Here is a 16,086-nt window from a genome sequence, read left to right on the forward strand (position 1 = left end):
AGGCAAATTATTTTGGGAGGCAAATTATTTTAGCAAATTATTTTGGGAGGCAAATTATTTTGGGAGGCAAATTATTTTGGCAGGCAAATTATTTTGGGAGGCAAATTATTTTGGGAGTCAAATTATTTTGGGAGTCAAATTATTTTGGGAGGCAAATTATTTTGGGAGGCAAATTATTTTGGGAGGCAAATTATTTTAGCAAATTATTTTGGGAGTCAAATTATTTTGGGAGTCAAATTATTTTGGGAGTCAAATTATTTTGGGAGTCAAATTATTTTGGGAGGCAAATTATTTTGGGAGGCAAATTATTTTAGCAAATTATTTTGGGAGGCAAATTATTTTCAAATTATTTTGGGAGTCAAATTATTTTGGGAGTCAAATTATTTTGGGAGGCAAATTATTTTGGGAGGCAAATTATTTTAGCAAATTATTTTGGGAGTCAAATTATTTTGGGAGTCAAATTATTTTGGGAGTCAAATTATTTTGGGAGTCAAATTATTTTGGGAGTCAAATTATTTTGGGAGGCAATTTATTTTGGGAGGCAAATTATTTTGGGAGGCAAATTATTTTGGGAGCCAAATTATTTTGGGAGGGAAATTATTTTGGGATTATTATTAATTTGCCAAAAAAAATTGCCTCCCAAAATAATTTGCCAAAAAAAATTGCCTCCCAAAATAATTTGCCTCCCAAAATAATTTGCCTCCCAAAATAATTTGCCTCCCAAAATAATTTGCCAAAATAATTTGCCTCCCAAAATAAATTGCCTCCCAAAATAATTTGCCAAAGAAACAGCTCCTAAAACATTATTTTACACTTTTGGTTGTTGAGAAACAGCTCCTAAAACATTATTTGACACTTTTGGTTGTTGAAAAACAGCTTCTAACCATTATTTGACACTTTGGTTGTTGAGAAACAGCTCCTAAAACATTATTTTACACTTTTGGTTGTTGAGAAACAGCTCCTAAAACATTATTTGACACTTTTGGTTGTTGAAAAACAGCTTCTAACCATTATTTGACACTTTGGTTGTTGAGAAACAGCTCCTAAAACATTATTTTACACTTTTGGTTGTTGAGAAACAGCTCCTAAAACATTATTTGACACTTTTGGTTGTTGAAAAACAGCTTCTAACCATTATTTGACACTTTGGTTGTTGAGAAACAGCTCCTAAAACATTATTTTACACTTTTGGTTGTTGAGAAACAGCTTCTAACCATTATTTGACACTTTGGATGTTGAGAAACAGCTCCTAAAACATTATTTTACACTTTTGGTTATTGAGAAACAGCTCCTAAAACATTATTTGACACTTTTGGTTGTTGAAAAACAGCTTCTAACCATTATTTGACACTTTGGTTGTTGAGAAACAGCTCATAAAACATTATTTTACACTTTTTGTTGTTGAGAAACAGCTCCTAAAACATTATTTGACACTTTTGGTTGTTGAAAAACAGCTTCTAACCATTATTTGACACTTTGGTTGTTGAGAAACAGCTCATAAAACATTATTTAACACTTTTGGTTGTTGAGAAACAGCTCCTAAAACATTATTTGACACTTTTGGTTGTTGAAAAACAGCTTCTAACCATTATTTGACACTTTGGTTTTTGAGAAACAGCTCCTAAAACATTATTTTACACTTTTGGTTGTTGAGAAACAGCTCCTAAAACATTATTTGACACTTTTGGTTGTTGAAAAACAGCTTCTAACCATTATTTGACACTTTGGTTGTTGAGAAACAGCTCCTAAAACATTATTTTACACTTTTGGTTGTTGAGAAACAGCTCCTAAAACATTATTTGACACTTTTGGTTGTTGAAAAACAGCTTCTAACCATTATTTGACACTTTGGTTGTTGAGAAACAGCTCCTAAAACATTATTTTACACTTTTGGTTGTTGAGAAACAGCTTCTAACCATTATTTGACACTTTGATGGTTGAGAAACAGCTCCTAAAACATTATTTTACACTTCTGGTTGTTGAGAAACAGCTCCTAAAACATTATTTGACACTTTTGGTTGTTGAAAAACAGCTTCTAACCATTATTTGACACTTTGGTTGTTGAGAAACAGCTCCTAAAACATTATTTTACACTTTTGGTTGTTGAGAAACAGCTCCTAAAACATTATTTGACACTTTTGGTTGTTGAAAAACAGCTTCTAACCATTATTTGACACTTTGGTTGTTGAGAAACAGCTCCTAAAACATTATTTTACACTTTTGGTTGTTGAGAAACAGCTCCTAAAACATTATTTGACACTTTTGGCTGTTGAAAAACAGATATTTTTAGTCGCAAATGCGAGTACCTTGTCGCACTGTGGAGCCATGCACACAGTGTGCACACACACACCTGGTTGGGTTGCATGTACTCCTCCAGGTATGTCCTACAGAGCCGGCGGTCCCAGTCGTCAGTGATGTGTCCTCCATACATGATCTCCCCAAACAGGTAGCGGAGGTCCTCCCATGGGACCTACGCACGCACGCACGCACGCACACACGCACAATTAGCAATTTAGGCTTAATCCAGAGAGAACAAAAAGCACGGCATCACATACATAATACGTAGTTATAGATAGATAGATAGATAGATAGATAGATAGATAGATTTCTTTATTTTTGTGTCATGCACCAAAGGCGCCCAGCCCACATGGGCTTACAGGACACACCATATCATTGCATTCAATATTGCATTGTGTACAATAAACAGATATGTTTTGTTGATATTCCCTTTTTTTTCCTTTTTTTTTACACAAACAAAACATTCTGCCTTATTTCCCACGCCCTGCATAAAAAGTCTGCCAAAGCAAAAGTACCGTTCCTAAAACACAATTCCAGTTTTTCAAAACGGCCCAAAACATTGTGTTCATTGTCATGATTTGTCACGATCCGACCCCGGGAGCTTCTATTTTGATGCACTTCCGGCACTTAAAGGGTTTAATGTAGCACTCTGTGCACTGGGCCATGTGCAATAAGGGCTACTTGCAATATGGACAGATCCTGTTTTTATTCTGCTCTCATATCATTGTCTATTTATTTGTTTAAATGACTACTGCTCAGCCCATTCTACTGTTAATACTGTACTACTGTAAATAATGTATCCTCCTTACTGACATGTTTGCACCATTGGTGAGATGCGAAAATACTTTTCGCTGTGCTGTACTTGTACTTTACATTGACAATAAATTGAATCTCATCTCATCTCATCTTCGGCTTCGGGTTCTTGGAAACGCCCCCCCCCCCCCCCCCCCCCCCCCCCCCCCCCCCCAGCCACTGCGTTAGTTTGACTGAGGTTAGGTTTAGGTATAGTTTTACTGAGGTTAAGGTTAGGGTTAGGGTTAGGTTTAGGTATAGTTTGACTGAGGTTAGGTTTAGGTATAGTTTTACTGAGGTTAAGGTTAGGGTTAGGGTTAGGCTTACGTATAGTTTTACTGAGGTTAAAGTTAGGGTTATAGGTTTAGGTATAGTTTACTGAGGTTAGGTTTAGGTATAGTTTACTGAGGGTAGGTTTAGGTATAGTTTTACTGAGGTTAGGTTTAGGTATAGTTTTACTGAGGTTAGGTTTAGGTATAGTTTTACTGAGGTTAGGTTTAGGTATAGTTTTACTGAGCTGGTTAGGTTTAGGTATAGTTTTACTGAGGTTAGGTTTAGGTATAGTTTTACTGAGCTGGTTAGGTTTAGGTATAGTTTACTGAGGGTAGGTTTAGGTATAGTTTTACTGAGGTTAGGTTTAGGTATAGTTTACTGAGGTTAGGTTTAGGTATAGTTTACTGAGGGTAGGTTTAGGTATAGTTTTACTGAGGTTAGGTTTAGGTATAGTTTTACTGAGGTTAGGTTTAGGTATAGTTTTACTGAGGTTAGGTTTAGGTATAGTTTTACTGAGTTTAGGTTTAGGTATAGTTTTACTGAGCTGGTTAGGTTTAGGTATAGTTTTACTGAGGTTAGGTTTAGGTATAGTTTTACTGAGCTGGTTAGGTTTAGGTATAGTTTTACTGAGGTTAGGTTTAGGTATAGTTTTACTGAGGTTAGGTTTAGGTATAGTTTTACTGAGTTTAGGTTTAGGTATAGTTTTACTGAGCTGGTTAGGTTTAGGTATAGTTTTACTGAGGTTAGGTTTAGGTATAGTTTTACTGAGCTGGTTAGGTTTAGGTATAGTTTTACTGAGGTTAGGTTTAGGTATAGTTTTACTGAGCTGGTTAGGTTTAGGTATAGTTTTACTGAGGTTAGGTTTAGGTATAGTTTTACTGAGGTTAGAGTTAGGTATAGTTTTACTGAGGTTAAGGTAAGGGTTAGGTGTAGGCTGTCAATCACAGCGACTGGCCAGTCACAGCGCACCCTCTACGTCACTCTGTACTCAACCCGAAGATGAAACCATGGTCGCCACACACACACACACACACACACACACACACACACACACACACACACACACACACACACACACACACACACACACACACACACACACACACACACACACACACACACACACACACACACACACACACACACACACATACCTGTGCGTTGGCCTCCAGGTAGTTGTAAAGCACGTTGACGGAGATCATGAGGTCTCCGGTGTTGAACGGATACTTCCTGTTCCAGCCCTGAGGTCCGAACTTCCTCCTCTCGGCCACGCAGGCGTGGAAATAACACAGAGAGAACAGCAGGGTCTTAAACTCCTGCTCCCGGCTGCACTGGTCCAGGATTACCTGGAAATGCATGACCAAGTTTCACAGCAATTCAAAACGGGCCACTGCTGCAAAATATAGATGCCAATCTTAGCCAATCAGGATGGAATAGGAATATAGATCAGTGAGTACAGAGATGTACTGTTTACCATTAGATGGACCCCATGGGGTCCCCAGACCCTCCTGTTTACCCCAGACCCTCCTGTTTACCATTAGATGGACCCCAGGGGGTCCCCAGACCCTCCTGTTTACCATTAGATGGACCCCAGGGGGTCCCCAGACCCTCCTGTTTACCATTAGATGGACCCCAGGGGGTCCCCAGACCCTCCTGTATACCATTAGATGGACCCCAGGGGGTCCCCAGACCAGACCCTCCTGTTTACCATTAGATGGACCCCATGGGGTCCCCAGACCCTCCTGTTTACCATTAGATGGACCCCAGGGGGTCCCCAGACCAGACCCTCCTGTTTACCATTAGATGGACCCCAGACCAGACCCTCCTGTTTACCATTAGATGGACCCCAGGGGGTCCCCAGACCCTCCTGTTTACCATTAAATGGACCCCAGGGGGTCCCCAGATCCTCCTGTTTACCATTAGATGGACCCCAGGGGGTCCCCAGACCCTCCTGTTTACCATTAGATGGACCCCAGGGGGTCCCCAGACCAGACCCTCCTGTTTACCATTAGATGGACCCCAGACCAGACCCTCCTGTTTACCATTAGATGGACCCCAGGGGGTCCCCAGACCCTCCTGTTTACCATTAGATGGACCCCAGGGGGTCCCCAGACCCTCCTGTTTACCATTAAATGGACCCCAGGGGGTCCCCAGACCCTCCTGTTTACCATTAAATGGACCCCAGGGGGTCCCCAGACCAGACCCTCCTGTATCCATTAAATGGACCCCATGGGGTCCCCAGACCCTCCTGTTTACCATTAGATGGACCCCAGGGGGTCCCCAGACCAGACCCTCCTGTTTACCATTAGATGGACCCCAGGGGGTCCCCAGACCCTCCTGTATCCATTAGATGGACCCCAGGGGGTCCCCAGACCCTCCGTTGACCCACCTGGTCAAAGTTGTCCAGCGCAGCGTGCAGGTTGGCGTGCATACCAGTAGGGGGCTCGTTGGTGATCTTTATGGCGTTCTCCAGAATGCCCTGAGAAACATTTCACATAAAAAAATCAGACCCGTCTGAAGTGTACTGTACTGTACTGTACTGTCACTGCACAAAAAGCATGGAATACGGATGTGTATATTACAGGAATTACCGTATATTAACTGTATATGCTGCTAAACTTGAGGTTTACGGGCAAAATACAGTGACCATAATTGCCCGTTAACTCCTCTTTTCACGCAGTATGTACTGTACTGGCTTTCCTCCCTCGCCTAGGCTGCACAACAGTGACACTTGGTGGTGACAATATGCTACTGTGTCCATGCTCGGACACAGGGACACACACACACACACACACATAGCTGTCTATAGGAGTGGTTGCACCACTCAAAAACAAGACATGATGACAGTCATATTTGTCAGGTAAAACAAACGCTGTGTAACTCCGCCCTGTGTCTGTCCTGCTCGTTCGATTTGAGATTTGTTCGATTTGAGATTTGTTCGATTAGATTTGTTCGATTTGAGATTTTGTTCGATTTGAGATTTTGTTCGATTTGAGATTTGTTCGATTCGAGTTGTTCGATTTGAGATTTGTTCTCCAGTTTGCTCATGACAAAAACCACACTGCCGTCACCCATGGAGGATGCGTGCACGTTGACCTGGGTCACTTCTCTCCCTCAGGGCGTCTTACTGGTACCACTACTACCACTACCACTACCACTACTGCTACTACTGGTACCACTACTACCACTACTACCACTACCACCAATACCACTACCACTACTACTGCTACTACTGCTACTACTACTACTAGAAATAATAATAATTATAGTAATTATAATAATAATAATTATTATTATAGTAATAATAATAACAACAACCTGAGGTATGATGTGTTCCTGGGGGGTCAGGGAAGGCTCAGCGCTCATAAACACTCTGTAGTCAGGATGACTGCCGTTACAGCATCGATCTAGAAGCTTCTCTAGGGAACCCAGCCAGCGCCCCACCAGATGGATGTTCTGAGGAGGAGGGGGAGAGGGGGGGGGGAGGAGGAGGAGGGGGAGGGGGGGGTGGAGGAGGAGAGGGAGGAGGAGAGGGGAGAGAAGAGGAGGGGGGGCAGGAGGAGGGGGAGGGGGCAGGAGGAGGGGGAGGGGGGAGGAGAAGATGTTTTAAAACCCAAAACACTGCCAAAACCATAATTAACTCACAGTTCATATAGCCACACACACACACACACACACACACACACACACACACACACACACACACACACACACACACACACCTGTAGTATAACCCAGTGTCCCCCTCTATAGCAGCTTTCTCCATGGCCTACCAGTGTAGAGTGGAGAAACCCCACCAGTGTACCTGTGGAGAAACCCCATCAGTGTACCTGTGGAGAAACCCCATCAGTGTACAGTGGAGAAACCCCATCAGTGTACAGTGGAGAAACCCCATCAGTGTACAGTGGAGAAACCCCATCAGTGTACAGTGGAGAAACCCCGTCAGTGTAGAGTGGAGAAACCCCATCAGTGTACCTGCAGTATAACCCAGTGTCCCTCTCTAGCAGCCTTCTCCATGGCCAGCTCAGCCACCGCCTCCTGGCCCTGACCCAGGGACACGTTGTGGAGCTTCCCCAGGTCGATGGTGAAGCCCAGCCTCCTGCCTGCAGGGGGCGACATGGAGACATGACAGGACACTAAAACCCACTCACCGACCAATGACGTCTTTCTTTCAATGGCGTCGGCGACAATGGCATCTTAAATGACGTCTTTTGTCGTTTTGTATTGATTAACACAATCTACGCCAAGAATGTTAAAAAGTCTAGTAATATTGTAGTGTGTGTGTGTGTGTGTGTGTGTGTGTGTGTGTGTGTGTGTGTGCGCGTGCGTACCCAGGGCCTCCACGTCCTTCAGGGGGTCCACCCCGGGGGACAGGATGAAGAAGACCGGAGACGACGGACCGCTCTCTCTGAAAGACTTGGAGAACTCTGTCTTCCTTCCTTCAGTGTACTGAAGACCCAGAGTCTCTGAGACAAAGTTCCTATATGGAGAGAAACCCTATCAGTGTACTGGAGAGAAACCCTATCAGTGTACTGAACAAGACCAATGTCTCTGAGACAGACAGTAGGTCATATGTCACAGGTCACCTCAGGGCATAGGGACCGACAGACAGACAGACAGACAGACAGACAGACAGACAGACAGACAGACAGACAGACAGACAGACAGACAGACAGACAGACAGACAGACAGACAGACAGGTCACCTCAGGGCGTAGGTCATGCGGTCAGGTCTCAGCGCTCTCATCATGATGAGTTTCTGTAGAGATGTTTTGGTTTTCCATTCCTGAGGAAACCTCTCCTTCTCCGGACACTCTGACTCCACCACCTTAATGTTAAATACACCTTATCAATAATACTAATAGAATATTAATGTTAAATTCACCTTATAACCATTCACCAATAATACTACTACTACTACTACTGGCTCCACCACCTCAGAATATTAATGTTAAATTCACCTTATCAATAATACTCCTACTACTACTACTACTACTACTACTAATAATAATGCTAATAATAACAAGCACCTTCTTCCAGCGTTTAGGAGAGCCCTCGATGTCTCGGTCCAGACCACGGAACTCGTCTGTGAAACTCATGGTCTGCAGATGGAGACACAAGACGAACAGTTCATAAATGAAACTCATGGTCTGCAGATGGAGACACAAGACGAACAGTTCATTAATGAAACTCATGGTCTGCAGATGGAGACACAAGACGAACAGTTCATTAATGAAACTCATGGTCTGCAGATGGAGACACAAGACGAACAGTTCATTAATGAAACTCATGGTCTGCAGATGGAGACACAGAACAGAACAGTTCATTAACCCATTTTGGGGCGGGAACCCCTTTTGGTGTTAGCATTAGGTTATGCTTTAGCTATTGAAAAATAGCAGATCTACAAGCTCATAGCGCGCCACCGAGTGGCGCGCTACGAGCTTGCAGGTCTGCTGTTTTTATTCTATTTTTATATAGAAACATAGCTTTTTCAGAAAACTGTCAAGATGTAGAAGAACATTTTTAGAATCTGATCTCAGGTCAGAATGGAAAACTGTCAGGATGTAGAAGACATTTTCAGAATCTGATCTCAGGTCAATGTGTTAATTTGCTGTGCGGTCATAGTGCCGCCCAGTTAAGTCCTGAATGGGACAGAATCCTAAACCATGTTTTGGGGTGAGTGTTCGGCCAATCAACTGCCAATCAAAGTGAGTAGTGGCCAATCACAGCGTGTCTTCACCGGGACTTGTCAAAATGCTGTCACATGTTGTATGTATATATATATATATATATATATATATATATATATAGCTTGGCGTGCACACGGTGGTCACACTGCGTACGTGCGTGCGTGCGTGGTACCTTAATGGCGCTCCAGGAAGTGTTGGACAGGAAGTCGACGGGCGTCGCGTAGGTGTGTTCAACGTTGAAGCGCAGCAGGAAGTCCAGCTCTCTCATGTCGATGTCTTTACTGAGCAACAGCAGCTGCAGAACATTTTGAAATAATTGTTTGTGCGTGTGCAGTACACACTGTGCATGCGTGTGCAGTGTCGGTGTGTGTGTGTGTGTGTGTGTGTGTGTGTGTGTGTGTGTGTGTGAATGGGTCTTTATTATGAAGTAGGGATCGATGCCAGAAAGTGACCATCAGCCAATTCGAAGACGTCTCACGAGCTTGTAGATCTGCTATTTTTGAAAAATCAAAGAACGACTGACTGACATAGAAACATAGCTTTTTCATAAAACTGTCAGGATGTAGAAGACTTTTTTTTTTTAGAATCTGATCTCAGGTCAAAATGAATGGGTTAACATTGTCAGCGTGCGTTACGGTTACCTGGAACGCCAGCTGAGCAGTGAAGGTGAGCTTGTCTCTCTCAAACAGCCCCCTGCGGATGTAGTTGAAGGTGCTGAAGGTGATGGTGTCGATGAGCGTGTTCACTCGGCTCTGAACGTCGTCACAGACCGAGGCGTCCTCCACGGCCTTGTGGAACACCACGTTGAAGGCCTGGTTCAGAGCAGGGGGGCAGGAAGACAGATATTTAACCAGGGGGGCAGGAAGACAGATATTTAACCAGGGGGGCAGGCAGACAGATATTTAACCAGGGGGGCAGTCAGACAGATATTTAACCAGGGGGGCAGTCAGACAGATATTTAACCAGGGGGGAAGGCAGACAGATATTTAACCAGGGGGGCAGTCAGACAGATATTTAACCAGGGGGGGCAGGCAGACAGATATTTAACCAGGGGGGCAGGCAGACAGATATTTAACCAGGGGGGCAGGCAGACAGATATTTAACCAGGGGGGCAGGCAGACAGATATTTAACCAGGGGGGCAGGCAGACAGATATTTAACCAGGGGAGCAGGCAGACAGATATTTAACCAGGGGGGCAGGCAGACAGATATTTAACCAGGGGGGCAGGCAGACAGATATTTAACCAGGGGGGCAGGCAGACAGATATTTAACCAGGGGGGCAGTCAGACAGATATTTCGTGAAGCTACTAAGGAAATCGGGACTTCCTGAAAGTTCATATAATGGCCTGTTGTGGTGCTGTCATTGGCCCCAAAAAAAACCCATATCTCCATAGAGGTCCATGTATTTGGGCCCAACTTCACCTAGACTATGGTGATGAATACTTTCTGCTTCCAGTCACTAGTTTAAAGTCTCATTTCTAATGTTATAATATTCTTTTTGGAAAACTACGGTCCCATTAATTTAAAAAAATACCATAAAGTCGCGTATGTTCTGAGGGGCGTGGCTACCGTTACAGTCTATGATCGGGATCCCCCACCCACTCGAGTCAAAATAAAAACCAACGGAGAAGAAGGGGGGAAGTCCCGCCTCGTTGTCTGGGCCAGCCAATGGGCCAGCTGGGCCCAAACGGATCTAGAAAGATGAACTGGTACATGGGGTAGTTTTTACCTTTAAACTGAACTGGTACACAGGGTAGTTTTTACCTTTAAACTGAACTGGTACACAGGGTAGTTTTTACCTTTAAACTGAACTGGTACACAGGGTAGTTTTTACCTTTAAACTGAACTGGTACACAGGGTAGTTTTTACCTTTAAACTGAACTGGTACACAGGGTAGTTTTTACCTTTAGACTGAACTGGTACACAGGGTAGTTTTTACCTTTAAACTGAACTGGTACACGGGGTAGTTTTTACCTTTAAACTGAACTGGTACACAGGGTAGTTTTTACCTTTAGACTGAACTGGTACACAGGGTAGTTTTTACCTTTAAACTGAACTGGTACACAGGGTAGTTTTTACCTTTAAACTGAACTGGTACACAGGGTAGTTTTTACCTTTAAACTGAACTGGTACACGGGGTAGTTTTTACCTTTAGACTGAACTGGTACACAGGGTAGTTTTTACCTTTAAACTGAACTGGTACACAGGGTAGTTTTTACCTTTAGACTGAACTGGTACACAGGGTAGTTTTTACCTTTAAACTGAACTGGTACAGAGGGTAGTTTTTACCTTTAAACTGAACTGGTACACAGGGTAGTTTTTACCTTTAGACTGAACTGGTACACAGGGTAGTTTTTACCTTTAAACTGAACTGGCACACAGGGTAGTTTTTACCTTTAAACTGAACTGGTACACAGGGTAGTTTTTACCTTTAAACTGAACTGGTACACAGGGTAGTTTTTACCTTTAGACTGAACTGGTACACAGGGTAGTTTTTACCTTTAAACTGAACTGGTACACAGGGTAGTTTTTACCTTTAAACTAAACTGGTACACAGGGTAGTTTTTACCTTTAAACTGAACTGGTACACAGGGTAGTTTTTACCTTTAAACTGAACTGGTACACAGGGTAGTTTTTACCTTTAGACTGAACTGGTACACAGGGTAGTTTTTACCTTTAAACTGAACTGGTACACAGGGTAGTTTTTACCTTTAAACTGAACTGGTACACAGGGTAGTTTTTACCTTTAAACTGAACTGGTACACGGGGTAGTTTTTACCTTTAGACTGAACTGGTACACAGGGTAGTTTATACCTTTAGACTGAACTGGTACACAGGGTAGTTTTTACCTTTAAACTGAACTGGTACACAGGGTCGTTTTTACCTTTAAACTGAACTGGTACACAGGGTAGTTTTTACCTTTAGACTGAACTGGTACATGGGGTTGATCTTGTTGAGGTCGTTCATGATGAAGTAGAGCAGAGACGCTCTGACGGCCACCGGGCGGTAGTGTTCCCTCGCCTCGTTAATCTTCACCTCGTTTCCCTTGGCCTCCAGGACCTAGGAGACGAGGAGACAGGAGATAAGGAGACAGGAGACGAGGAGGAGAGGTCTCCTTGTATCGTCTCGAGACGAGACGAGACAAAAGATAAAGTCGGCCAGAGAGGTGCAGATGAGATAAATTCAATTATTAACCCATTTAGGCCTGAAAAAAACTTCTTCTAAATCGTGACAGTTTTCCAAAATAACCTATGTTTCTAGGCCTATATCACTCAATATTTCATGTCAAGGACCCCAACAATTATCTGTAATTGGCCTCCGAGACCCCCATCAGAAAATATGTTGTTCCAGGGACCCCTTCCAAAAGCAAAGATTTGAGTTAAAAACGTTCGTTCTGAAGAAAAAAAAAATATTCCAAATTTGAGGCACATTTTCACGGGGTTTTTCAAAAATAGCAGACCTACAAGCTCTTAGCGCGCCACTCGGTGGCGCGCTATGAGCTTGTAGATCTGCTATTTTTCAATAGCTAAATTATAACATAATGTTTAAAACACCAAAATGGGCACACGCACACGCACACACACACACCTTCATCTCTATCTCTGCGGCGGTGTGTTTGGTGGTCTCCAGTTTGTCCACCAGGAGGGTGTCTCCCAGGAAGTAGCTGTCGGCCGCAGACAGTCTGGAGAGGAGCTCGTCCTCCAGCTGCTTCAACTCGATCTTAAACATGTTCTGTTGGAGGGTCAGCTCACTCTGTGCACGCACACACACGCACGCACGCGTGCACACACGCACGCACGCGTGCACACACGCACGCACGCACACACACACACCAGTGTTGAGTTTGTTGACTAAAATTAAGACGAAAAATGTTCGTCGTTCTTCCACTGACGAAAACTAAACTACATTAAAACAACTCGATCTTTTTGGAGGGTCAGCTCACTCTGTGCACGCACACACACACACACACACACACACACGCATGTACACACGCACGCACGCATGTACGCACGCACGCACGCACGCACACACACCAGTGTTGAGTTTGTTGACTAAAATTAAGACGAAAAATGTTCGTCGTTCTTCCACTGACGAAAACTAAACTACATTAAAACTACATTAAAACAACTCGATCTTTTTGGAGGGTCAGCTCACTCTGTGCACGCACACACACACACACACACACGCATGTACGCACGCACGCACGCATGTACGCACGCACGCACGCACACACACACACACCAGTGTTGAGTTTGTTGACTAAAACTAAGACGAAAAATGTTCGTCGTTTTTTCCACTGACGAAAACTAAACTACATTAAAACTATAAGCTATGATGACTAAAACTATAAGACTAAATACAATTTTGTCAACAGATAAAAACTAGACTAAAATGTTAGGAAGGGACTAGTGTGGACGAGAGATCCACTATGAGTCATTTTACAATTCGTTGCATGCTGACGATAGCCGATCTACAAGCTCACACGCGCACTTCTGTCAAGATACTAGGTTCATGAAACGATTTCTTCAGTGTTTTCTTTCAAAATTTTCTTTCTTTCACAATTTTTTTAAAATGGAAAATGGAAAATCGTAAATCATAAATCGTAAATTGGGTTTGGAAAATCTTAAATCGTAGTAGTAGACCAGTAGTCTGGTCTTCCAGACCACTATAGGGACCAGTAGTCTGGTCTTCCAGACCACTATAGGGACCAGTAGTAGTCTGGTCTTCCAATCCAGACCACTAGGGGGCGGTATACCTTGAAGTGCTCCAGGTCGGGTCTCTCCTGGTTGACCACCTGGGCCAGCAGCTGGTCCTCCAGGCCGTCCCGGGTCACGGTGAAGTTGATCAGCGTGGTCTGGGCCTGGATCTCCGGCTTGTAGTGAGGGTTGGCCAGCTTGGTGTGCAGGATGAGGCGGAACGACGGGTTGAAGTAGCACTCCTTGTCTCCCACCTTTATGTAGCTTTGAAGTAGGTCGGAAACCCGTTTTGGTGTTAGCATTACGTTATGCTTTAGCTATTTAAAAATAGCAGATCTACAAGCTCATATAGCAGATCTACAAGAGCTTGTAGGTCTGCTATTTTAGAAAAATCGCAGAACGACTGACATAGAAACATAGCTTCTTCAGATAACTGTCATTTTCATTTTTTAGAATCTGATCTCAGGTCAGAATGGGTTAATGACATGAATATAACCTTTATGTAGGTTTTAGGACACCACTATAACCTTTATGTAGCTTTGAGGACATGAATATAACCTTTATGTAGGTTTTAGGACACCACTATAACCTTTATGTAGCTTTGAGGACATGAATATAACCTTTATGTAGGTTTTAGGACACCACTATAACCTTTATGTAGCTTTGAGGACAGGGATATAACCTTTATGTAGCTTTAAGTATAGACGGAAACCCGTTTTGGTGTCAGCATTACGTTATTCCTTAGCTATTTAAAAATAGCAGATCTACAAGCTCATAGCGCGCCACCGAGTGGCGCGCTATGAGCTTGTAGATCTGCTATTTTTTTTGAAAAATCGCAGAACAACTGACATAGAAACATAGCTTCTTCAGATAACTGTCATTTTCAAACAGACATTTTTAGAATCTGATCTCAGGTCAGAACGGGTTAAGGACACGAATATAACCTTTATGTACAGTAGCTTTGAGGACACCAATATAACCTTTATGGTCCCCAGCAGTGTGTGTGCGTGCGTGCGTGCGTGCGTGCGTGCGTGCGTGTGTGTGTTTACCTGCCCTTCTTAATGGTGTGTCTCCCCAGCAGGGGGTCGATGACGGGGTCAAAGGTCTCCTCCAGGTTCTCAATGAGGACGGTGTCGCCCGCGACCACGGCGTGTTCGATGATGTCCACATACCTGTTAGCATGTTTATAGCATGTTCAATGACGTCCACATACCTGCTAGCATGTTCAGAACATGTTATAACATGTTCAATGACGTCCACATACCTGTTAGCATGTTTATAGCATGTTCAATGACGTCTACATACCTGCTAGCATGTTCAGAACATGTTATAACATGTTCAATGACGTCCACATACCTGTTAGCATGTTCAGAACATGTTCAATGACGTCTACATACCTGCTAGCATGTTCAGAACATGTTATAACATGTTCAATGACGTCCACATACCTGTTAGCATGTTCAGAACATGTTATAACATGTTCAATGACGTCCACATACCGGTTAGCATGTTCAGAACATGTTATAACATGTTCAGTGACGTCTGCATACCTGCTAGCATGTTCAGAACATGATATAACATGTTCAGTGACGTCTACATACCTGCTAGCATGTTCAGAACATGTTATAACATGTTCAATGACGTCTACATACCGGTTAGCATGTTCAGAACATGTTATAACATGTTCAGTGACGTCTGCATACCGGTTAGCATGTTCAGAACATGTTACAACATGTTCAGTGACGTCTGCATACCTGTTAGCATGTTCGATGACGTCTACATACCTGTTAACATGTTCAGAACATACAGCGTTGCCATATTGACCAGTGACTCACCCTTTCTGCCCCAGACTGACCACCTTCATAGTGACCAGTGACTCACCCTCTCTGTCCCAGACTGACCACCTTCAGATCGTTGCCGTAGCGACTCTTGATCCACTTGATGCCCTGCAGCTGAGGGTCGATGAGGAGGGGCCAGCGCTCACCTGGGGGGGACGCACGCACACGCACACACGCACACACACACACACACGCACACGCACAGTGTTATGAGGTGAATAAGTTAAATAAGGACTAACAGTTACTAAGGATGGTGAATAAGGGATATAAGGTATAATTACAGTTACTAAGGATGTTAGCGTAGATATAATAAGGGATAAGGTATAATTAGGATGGTAGCGCATATATAATAAGGAGGTGAATAAGGTAAATAAGGACTAACAGTTAATAAGGATGGTAGCGTATATAAGATAAGGAGGTGAATAAGGTAAATAAGGACTAACAGTTAATAAGGATGGTAGCGTATATAAGATAAGGAGGTGAATAAGGTAAATAAGGA

At 43.3% G+C, this 16,086-nt stretch overlaps 1 protein-coding gene across 1 annotated transcript in view; it reads right to left on the reverse strand.

Annotated features, from left to right (window-relative positions):
- Positions 1-16,086, reverse strand: part of LOC308326314 (dynein axonemal heavy chain 11-like) — a gene marked incomplete at both ends in the record, with an annotated part of 226,908 nt that overhangs the window by 45,637 nt on the left and 165,185 nt on the right. Inside the window, 15 exon segments of the mRNA XM_080779119.1 lie at positions 2,351-2,470; positions 4,518-4,709; positions 5,753-5,842; positions 6,682-6,819; positions 7,339-7,466; positions 7,695-7,843; positions 8,069-8,190; positions 8,393-8,464; positions 9,225-9,347; positions 9,694-9,864; positions 11,972-12,112; positions 12,641-12,805; positions 13,809-14,013; positions 14,799-14,921; positions 15,631-15,733. Of these exon segments, the coding sequence (XP_080635245.1) occupies positions 2,351-2,470; positions 4,518-4,709; positions 5,753-5,842; positions 6,682-6,819; positions 7,339-7,466; positions 7,695-7,843; positions 8,069-8,190; positions 8,393-8,464; positions 9,225-9,347; positions 9,694-9,864; positions 11,972-12,112; positions 12,641-12,805; positions 13,809-14,013; positions 14,799-14,921; positions 15,631-15,733 (2,042 nt within the window).

The sequence above is a fragment of the Protomyctophum bolini genome, assembly GCF_963924005.1.
Source record: "Protomyctophum bolini genome assembly, chromosome: 12".
In the NCBI taxonomy this organism is placed as follows: Eukaryota; Metazoa; Chordata; class Actinopteri; order Myctophiformes; family Myctophidae; genus Protomyctophum; species Protomyctophum bolini.